Raw genomic sequence first — 10,050 nt, 5'->3', positions numbered from 1 at the left:
ACCGCGTACAGTTTCCAAAAGAGCTTAAACGTTTTGGTAAAAGGGCTTTTAACGGTGTGTGCTTGAAAATAGGCGAAGCGTTACAAAAAAATAAATTAGACTATTAAAGATAAATGAGATGGATTTTGTTTATATTATTTTCAGGCTGATTCATTGTTTATATATTATTATTGAGGTCGCAATTTTCGTCAATTTGTATATCTGAAAGCAGAAAGTGTGTTATTGTTTCTACGCTCCCCCCAGCGCTCATACACGCGCGCGCTCACACGTCCACTGGCGCACGCACGCTGCATCCTCATTGGCGCGCAACAGATGCTCTGTGGTGCGATTGGACAAAAGTTTCACTTCAGTCACACACACCCCTCCTCTCCCACGCAACTATTATTCCACTCCACTTATTCCCAGTCTAAGAAAAGTCCGTTAGTCAAAGCGCAGCAGAGACAGAGCGCAGTGATGCTGTCCACCTGACCAAGACACTTCACATGTTCTTGATTTTGTACTGGAGAAAAAAAAAACACTTGGATAGAAGAACTGGAAGAGGAAAACTTCGGTTAACAGATTTCGGAAAAGAAAAACTGCGCACAAGCTTTTGGAGAAGGAGAACTGAACTGGAAACCTGGTCCAAAGACAAACAAAGATCCCCAAATTTTCGGAATTGGGTGCGCAATATACCTGGCCACTATAAGGATTTAAAGAAACAAGTTACGAGCAACAGAGATGGCCTCCGCGGCACTGGAGATCCTTGGTCTGTCCCTGTGCGTTTTCGGCACGCTTTTGGAAATGACCGCTTGCGGGCTGCCCACCTGGAAGGTGACCGCCTTCATCGAGGCCAACATCGTGGTGGCCCAGACCATCTGGGACGGCCTGTGGATGTCGTGCGCCGTGCAGAGCACCGGCCAGATGCAGTGCAAGATGCACGACTCGATGCTCGCTCTCAACCACGACCTCCAGGCCGCCCGCGCGCTCACGGTCATCTCGTCCGTGATGTGCGTAATCGGGCTGATGGTGGTGATCGCCGGAGCGCAATGTACCAACTGCATCAAGACGGATAGCGTGAAGGCGCGCGTGGTGAACGTCGGAGGGGCGATCTACATCATCAGTGCCATCTTCATGCTGGTGCCCCTGTGCTGGATGGCCAACAACATCATCTCCGACTTCTACAATCCGCAGGTGCCGGCCTCCCAGAAACGAGAGATCGGCGCGGCGCTCTACATCGGCTGGGCGGCCACCGCGATGCTGCTGATCGGAGGCAGCGTGCTCTGCTGCTCGTGTCCGGCTTCTGGAAACTCCGGGTACTCGGTGAAATATGCGCCCAGCAAAAGAGCAACGCCTAACGGGGACTATGACAAGAGGAATTATGTTTGAGTTTCGCCGCGGCACGATGCGCTCTGGGCTGAGAAAAGACCAAATACGAAATAGACAACAAAACCTATGCTGTTTTTAAAACCCGACGTGATGTACCACCTGCAGATATTTTTGTTTTTCTTCTAAAAGTTCCTTAAGTTTTCAAACTTACACGTTAGACTACTGATTGGCCGAACCATTTGTTTTATTTAATGTGGCGTTTCAAAAAAAAAAAAAAAACGAGACGCAGTAATCGGACACCAAAATCTTCGATTTTAGGTACCTCGAGAAGTTTGTAAAAGACCCTTAAGATAGTATAGCTATAGGATGAAATGCGTTTACTGATTGTCCTGGAGAGGTGATGTAGCGTGTACTTCTGCTTCTGCACATTTACAAAGACTCAACGCTTGAATGAACAGCGGGGAGAAAACAGCTGGAAACTATAAAGACTGCAAATCCTGCTTTGTCGTTTTTTTCAACACAACCGTCCACACTGATGCTCCGAGAGTCATGAGATATAAGAGCAGGATCATGCCATGTCCAATATGAAAATGTTTCTTTGGTTTTGGGATTTTCCTGCCTCGCAGTATGAAAAGTGTATGGATGGGTATTTTCCTCAAACCTCTAGGATGTGTTTATCAAGCTCGACTGAAACGTTTATTTTTTGTAACTTTTGTAATTGTTTTTGAACTCCTGAATGAATGTTGTTTGCAATAAACATTTACAGTTTTGACACAATGTGAACGTTTGTATTTTCCTTTATGACATTTCAGCACATTTAAGCGTAAATAAAGCTTTACTTTCACAAACGTATACTTAGCTAAAAACACATCCTAACTGCACGCTTGTGGTATATCTTTTTTCCTCTCTGTAGCCACCAAATAATCTTTACATTTACACAGGATATAATTAATTCAAATTTAATTTATTAAACCCTAAAATAAAAAACAGTTTGTTAACATTCTTATCATTTTTATAGTGATTTTTGGATTGAAGTAATCTTTACTAATAAGATCAGTAAATGTAGCCTAATATTAAATATTAAAACATTTATAAGGGGCGGTTTCCCGGACAGGGCTTAAGCCTAGTCCCAGACTAATTCAAATGTTAGTGCAGTCTTGATCGAAAACAACTCGCACTTGCATGTCTTAAAATATATCAGTGCGATTGTTTTGTCTCAAGATGCACACATTAATGTTTGTTTGTAAAGTATGTTTTTAAAAACGCCTTAAATATCCTAATTAAGATAAAGCCTAGTCCTGGTTTTGGCTAATCCCTGTCCGGGAAACAGCCCCTTAATTATAAATTTTACAAACATGTAGCAAACGGATTTAACACGTATCAAATTCAATACAACACTGTAAAAAAATATTAAGGCAATCTATCACAAGCACGTTTTTGAGTTAACTCAACAAACAGAGACTGAAGTTCACCCAATTAAAAAAAATATGTTTAAGTAGTTGTAACAACATAGTCAAGTCTACCTAATGAACAACAGTACAAAATATGTTACGTTGGCTGAACATAAATAGAGAATATAGATTGTTTATTTAAAAATAAACAAATTGCATTTATATTGGTTTTGTCGTTGAGTCATGCACTTACAACTCAACATTGAACACACAAACCTCAACCATAACAATCAAAAACCATCATTCATTAAAAAACTCTAAACACAACAGATAATAACGATATTAAAGCATAAATTAAGCCAGTAAGAACTAAAACACTAATCTTTAAAAGAAAAACAAATAAGAAACACAGAATTGAACGTGCTGCAATGCATCTTGGGAACTATCAAACTCTTGCAATATTGTTTGTTCAGAAGAGACTGTTTTGTAAGTTTTGGCATTTTGGCCAAAAACTTGAGAATCTAAGTTCAGTCAACGAAATAATCTTCGTTAAAAACATGTTTAGGCAAAATTTTGTTCTGTATATGCAAAACAATCATTTGACTCGTTTAACTAAAATTTTTATGTTCAAGTTACTTATTTATCTTTGTAGGGAGAACATTTTGCAAGTTGGATTTTTACAGTGAATGACATTTCAAATTGTAAAGGAGCACCTGCTGCAGTACATGAGAACTGAGAGGTGAATAAATGAAAAGAGTGCGCAGTCAGAAGTGAAGTGTGCTCTGTGAAACTGTTACTCAGGTCTCCAAACCCTTCATGCTTGAGGCTTAACTGGTCATATGGCCACACAAAGCAGCAAAAACACGTCAGTCACACATGAAACTCCATGACCTGGTTTTACTTGTCAATTTTACATGAACCGGTCACACACTGGTGCGTTGAATTCAGATGTTGTTAAGAGTTGTGCGATGTAACCAAAAGTACTTCAATTGCTAGAGTATGTTTTGATCTATTTGTTTTTAGGAGCTTGGGTTAGTAAGATATTAATTCAATCAATAGATTATTCAAATTTCTTTTGTTGTGCAGGAAAGTCAATCAACTTTCATTTGTGGATATCACTGTGAAAATTTTCTCTCCTCTAAATTAAAACTTGTTGGATCTACATTTTTCAATTGTCTCAGTTTAAGTTTTGTAAATTTCACAAATGCCAACTGAGCGAACTGAAAGTCATAGATATTACCAGTCACTAAAAAAACGAATTCAGGAATATTAAATAATAAATCTGACAAAACAAAACGAATTACTTTAGATGTTACAGCATTCATCGAGCATATAGTGTAGAAGAGGTTTTCTATAAGTTTGTTAACAGAACTGTGCCCCCCCCAACTCTCTTGTGAGTGTCAAACACAATAGACTCTGTATGAATATCTACAGCAGCACTTTCACATGCCATTGTGGGATTGTTAGTTCCAGTCACCCTCCGGAGGCAGAGAGGGTTACGAGACTGTAACGAGTGTGTTTTGGGTGGGGTGTTGAGGAGGGTGTTTGGGGGAGGTGCCCAGACTTTTTAAAAGGATCTTCCATCCATAATGAAGAGAGGAGCATGGGGGCAGTCACAACGTCATTAAAGAATCTTCGTCATGGCAACCGCAAAAGAACCTGCTGTTGCCTGGTGACAGGACCCCATAATGCTGCCATATGGATGAATACAATGAACGACCCGTCGGCAGACATTCCAAGACACGGTTGGGGGAGAAAACGGGGGAAATGAGGAAGAAGAATGTGAGAAAAGAGTCACTGCGCTCACAACACAAACACAAACACAATCACATAAACAAACAAATACAAACAAATGAAACGTCAGGCCAGACAAATGTGGAACCATTATAATTCATGTTGACTTACCCTTGTGTCATTTTTTGTCAATGTTTTTTTTTTGCAGAACACAAAAGCAGACAAATGTAATGCATCTCCATTCCGGACGAATTTTGGAACATTATCACTAACTTAAGCACTTAATAAAACCCCCAAAAGTGACAGAAAGAAAATGTAGACAGCTCAATTGGATCAGTTTAGACAACAGTTCAGCAATAATTAATATTCAATCATTTTATAATGTATACATTATTAAATAAATTAAAATGTGAAATAAATATTTAAGCAATTTCCCCGTAAAATCAGGGCAGTCACTATGACATCTCATGATGGGTTTTTAATCAGGCACAGAGTCCTCAATACAAGTTATTTCTTTGTCTTCTTGGGGTCCTACACAGACTTTGATTGGGGGGACCTGATTGTTCACAACACCGGAAACGTGGCAGCGTTCACCACCGAGTTCGCGTCATGGACACCACAACAATTTTACTGTGTTTAATCTCTTGACGGGAATCAACCTCAAATAATTTACTGATATTTGACTGACAGTCTTGATATGTTTTTACTCTGCACTGGGATAAAGTATTTTAAAATTGATTGATTTAATGTGATCATATTTTCGTATTACACCAGAAAATAAAAATCTCAATTTAAATCTCATTTGTTTATAGTAATGAGATTAAATGGAGAGCCATTGGAGACCATTTATGATTTTTTTATTGTGACCAGGAGAGATCTCAACAATGTCTTAAAGGGGTCATATGGAGCGAATACGTGTTTTTCTGTGTCTATGGTGTGTTATAAGTTGCCCATGCATGTATTAGACAAGTAAAATTGCAGAAATGAAAGTGTGGGAACAAAAGATGCATTCTATGTAAAAGCGAATGCTCACACAGACCTGCCTGAAACACCTCGTGTAGCCACACCCCCACAAATCTACATCAGTTGGTGGTCTGATTTGACTAAGACCGCCCAAATGTATACGCAAGTAAGGTGGGCGTACCTGTCAGTACAATTACTTTGGAAGAGGCGTTACATTTCCGTCACACGCTAATCACTATGCACTGGTTAACTGGCCAATCATAGCACACCTCGCTTTTCAGAGCCATGAGCTTTGTAAAAAATCTGCACGTTTCAGAGAGGCGAGATACAAATACACGGTATGTGGAAAATACAGCGTTTTTGAACCTTAAATCCTGTATACACTTGGCATTACATCTAAAACAAACAATAATATTCTTTTAAGTCGTGTCATATATGACCCCTTTAAACTGTGTATAGATATGCCAATATATCACAATCAATCAAAAGTGTAAGATTTTAATATATAATTTTTTTATCAAATGATCTGAGCTACACATTCATTGCACATCTTTACACTCTTACTGTATGTCAACGATTACCTCAGTTGGTCTTTTGTTTAATTTTTGTAGAAACATCTGAGAAAAGCTTTAAACTTTCAGACCAAAATCTAACTGAGAACTCCGTGAGCTATGAAAGAGCAACATCTGAGCGATTCAGCTTTTCTTCTGTCAATTCATAAAATTCTATATGCAAGTTCACCGTATCACTTTCTGTCACACATACTGTGACCCAACAATGAGGTTCCCGTGACAACGGTGCTGACATCTGCTCTCCAAAGGTCAGAAGTAATTTCCCGCTTCTCATTAATGACCAGTTGTGATATCATCACCCACTCCATCGCTACGGCGACGGTCCGCTGTGAACAACCTCTCACTCTGATTCACACCATTGAAGACAGATTAGTCACCATCCACACTCCCGCTGTCAATCAAACGATCTGACCGGAAACCGTGAGGATAAAATTCCAAGGTTTTCCAGCATCACGTGACACACTACACGTGTTTCACCTCATTTGCATCAAGCCCGGGAATGATCTTCGATTATTTGACTGTTTTTAGGCTATTGATCTCAATGCATTTCTTCACACCATGTTTCCAGATTTCGGGATAGCTCTGCTCATGGACAACTGTAAAGTGAATTAACAAACAAGAACAAGACTCTGTTGTGTTGGGATGTGTTTATGTGAGGTTGATTACGATGCAGAACTGTTATAGATCAACAGAACGATCAGACTTCCTGTTTAGGGGTCAGCAGAACAGGAAACAGGAAGGAAGTTGATGAGGAGGGGCAGGGACTCTGTGTGTGTGTGTTATAATGCAATAAAAATGGGAGTGTCATCATAATCAAGGAAAGATGACGCATGAAAATACCAAAACGTGACGAGTCATTGGAGCCCCTGCAAGGATAAGAACATTTGAAGGAGTGGACGGACGCGGAGGCATTCTTGAATGAAGGTCTCACTTACGGCTCATTTACAGTTAAAGTCAAGAGTTTACGAACCCCTTTGCAGAATCTAGAAAAGGCTGAAAATTTGGGGACAACAAGCGGAATTTTGAAAAAGAACGTTATTAATTTAGACCTGCCCTGAACAAGTTATTTTAAGAAAGAAATGTTAACATGAAGTTCGCACCAAAGAATAATAACAGAATTTCTCAAAACAGTCCAGGTCAAACGACGACATCCCCCTGATTATTAATATTGTATGATGTTACCAGAACAGTCAAGGAGAGTTTTGATGTTTAGTCATAGTTGTTTAAGGGTTTCTTGTTTGTCCGGTCATTAAACTGTCCACTGATCTTCAGAAAAATCATCCAGGTCCTCCAGAATCTTTGCTTTTTCAGCATTTCTGTATATTTGCCTCATGTCCAGCAGGAACTGTATGATGTTGAGATTCATCCGTTTACATCCGAGGACAATCAAGAGACTCTATTACACAACTATTACAATAGATAGAAACATCCAGTGCTGCCCACAAAGTCAACACCATTCATTTAAAGTCAGGTGGGTGTACACCTCTGAAAATGGTTTGGGGTGTAAATTGTACATATTTTATTTCCTGAGAAACATGTATGTATTTGAATAGCTTCTGAAAAACATTACTAAATGAAAAAGTAAACATATAAACAAAACAACACCAAAAAACTTTTCAGAGGTTTGAATGAAGAAATGAATGTTGTTGCCTTCATGAGCATCACTGAATGTTTCTATCTAGTGTAACAGTTGTGTGTGAGTCTCTTGATTGTAAAAAAAGATGAATATGAACATCATACGATTGATAACACGCAGTTAAAAATGCATTATGGTGAAATGACTCAGATCATTGGGTTTTACAAGAAAGTTTTGATTTCATACTTTATTGAAGAGATTGCGAGTACAGTTTGAGATGTTGTTGAAAATCCCCTGAAACTCTGAAGGAGACACGAATCAGATTACTGGGGGCTTTTTGTTTGTTCTTTATTTCATCTCATTGTTGTTTTGGTATTTTCATGAGTCGTCCTGAGATTTCAAACTTGTGATTTTCTTTCTTATATATAGGGACATTGATTGGCGGCGCTGACCGATCCCTGCAGGTTCAGGAATGTCTGATTCTGGAATGTTCTTAATGAAAAATGGAATGTCTGCAGGTTAAAGTAAATGAGAGTGGATGTGGATTTAACCTCCTGCTGGGAAAGCATCTTACGGAACAGTCACAGCCGTACTATTCGCTTTTCCTCCCTCCTGTATTTTTTCTGTAACACAGCTCAAGATTTCCAGCTTTTCATTACAACAAAAGAAATAACATTCTTCTCATTTAACAGAGCATGGATCCAAGACCTCACACACGTCCGCTGCGGTGTTCTCAGTTGGACAGAGTTTTAATTGGCTGATCGGCAGGACGGATGTGTGACCATCTTTTCTTGGAGGTTTACAAGCGTGGTCACTCATACACTTGTGTTTCAATGTAGCCAGAATGAATTCTTTTGAAAATTAGAAAGAAAACTTCGCAGTGAGACACAAGAACATGTTGAAGAGCAAAACTAAAATAATCGAATAAAATCTTGGCATGTCATTTATTATGTCAAAAGATTTTTCTCCTTTTTTTTTAAATAGCCAAAAGCATATAGATGACCTCAAAACAGACATTTTGATTCTTCATTTGATAAAAAGTTAAGATAAAATCATAAATCAGTTATTACAAACTTGAAGACAAGCAGATTAAATGCAAAGACGAGCAGAACAGATTGCAAGAAAAAGTGACCATCTAAAGTGTTCTCACATTTTTACATTCTCTCTCTCTCTCTCGGCCACACAGAGATGCTTCTATTGTTCGTGGTTCTCCAGAGCAGCTAATCCTCATGGGATCAAACCACTGAAGTGCAGAATGAAAGAAAACATGTGCAAAGCTACATGGCTGAAATAAAGAACGAGGCGATCTGCTGTTGAAAAGCACAGCAGCAGTGTGGACAGATGTGGTTTTCTATCATAGTCCTGTTGTCTACAGTAATGTTTCCAACAGAATAACTACGAATATATCTAACCCATCCATGACATCCCAGCAGAGCGGATTACTGGAAAGAACAACAGCACCGGTGTTATCAACAGTGTTTCTCAGAGGCGGATCATCTCTTATTATTGCTCACTCTTGGTTGGTTTGTGTGGTGGACAAAAAGTCCTGTTTGGATGAACTTAGAATATCACAGTTCTTTGGGATCGCCTCTTAACTCTGTTAAGTCAGAAAACTATTAACTCGCAAGTGTAATTTATATTTTGAATGAGCTTTTATCTATTTGTCTATTATTCATGCACATTTTATATTATCCCAAGTGCTTTTATAGCTTTATTTATTGATTAAAATAGGGCTAAACGGTTTGGTTTATGGCAAAAGCAACATTTCTACTTTTGTTTAGTTGGGTTTTTCAATATTTGGGCTTTCACCCGCAACACCCTATAAATTCTTTCTGCAATTCCCTAGCAGTGTTCAGGCCCATCAACTATAACCACAACCTGTAGTTACTCTACACGATCGGTTTTGTTACGAAATGTTACTGTGCACATTTACAGAGACGTGAGAGACAGAGGGAAAAGAGAAACGGGGCAGAAAGATAAACAGTGGGCTCAGACTTTGATAATAACCTACTGGATGATACACAAACAAATCCACCCAGTCATTAGAGAAGAGATCTCGTCTGCAGTCATGAGAGAGGAAGACAGATTTGTTCCAGTGCCGTCAAGAACACATGACAGAAATAACGTGCAAAAATAAAAATCATGATTTTTTTTGCAAAACATCTGACATTTCTACACACAATTTAATTCTGAAAAAAAAAACAGTGAAGAAATTATGTTCAAACTAATTTATCAGTATTTTATTATGCACGCTATTCTAAACAATTTTTCATAACTTTTTGTTTAAATCCCTCTCCTTTTACCACCCATCAGCTTTTCACGTCACCACACTTTTCACATAAATAGCTGAAGAATCATTTTAAGCCTTTTTCCTTTTTTAGCATATTACACACTAAACATCCTGTTGCACTCCAAAATAAGTCACTTTTGTACTTTTAAGATAGTAATACCGTACATTTTTCAAAAATGAAAATACTGTATACACTACACCAAGTTTTAAATTGTGCAT

The 10,050-nt window shown here is 38.6% G+C and overlaps 1 protein-coding gene across 1 annotated transcript; it reads left to right on the top strand.

Annotated features, from left to right (window-relative positions):
- The first annotated feature begins 51 nt into the window (after window positions 1–51).
- On the top strand, window positions 52–2,082 carry cldn5a (claudin 5a). The gene has a single exon (XM_057357619.1). The coding sequence runs from the start codon at window positions 718–720 to the stop codon at window positions 1,363–1,365; it is 648 nt and encodes a 215-aa protein (XP_057213602.1). The 5' UTR covers window positions 52–717; the 3' UTR covers window positions 1,366–2,082.
- Window positions 2,083–10,050: the final 7,968 nt, after the last annotated feature.

Source organism: Triplophysa rosa, linkage group LG17, assembly GCF_024868665.1.
Source record: "Triplophysa rosa linkage group LG17, Trosa_1v2, whole genome shotgun sequence".
Lineage (NCBI taxonomy): Eukaryota > Metazoa > Chordata > Actinopteri > Cypriniformes > Nemacheilidae > Triplophysa > Triplophysa rosa.
Note: the sequence above shows the minus strand (reverse complement) of the source record. Positions and strands in the feature narration are given on the sequence as shown.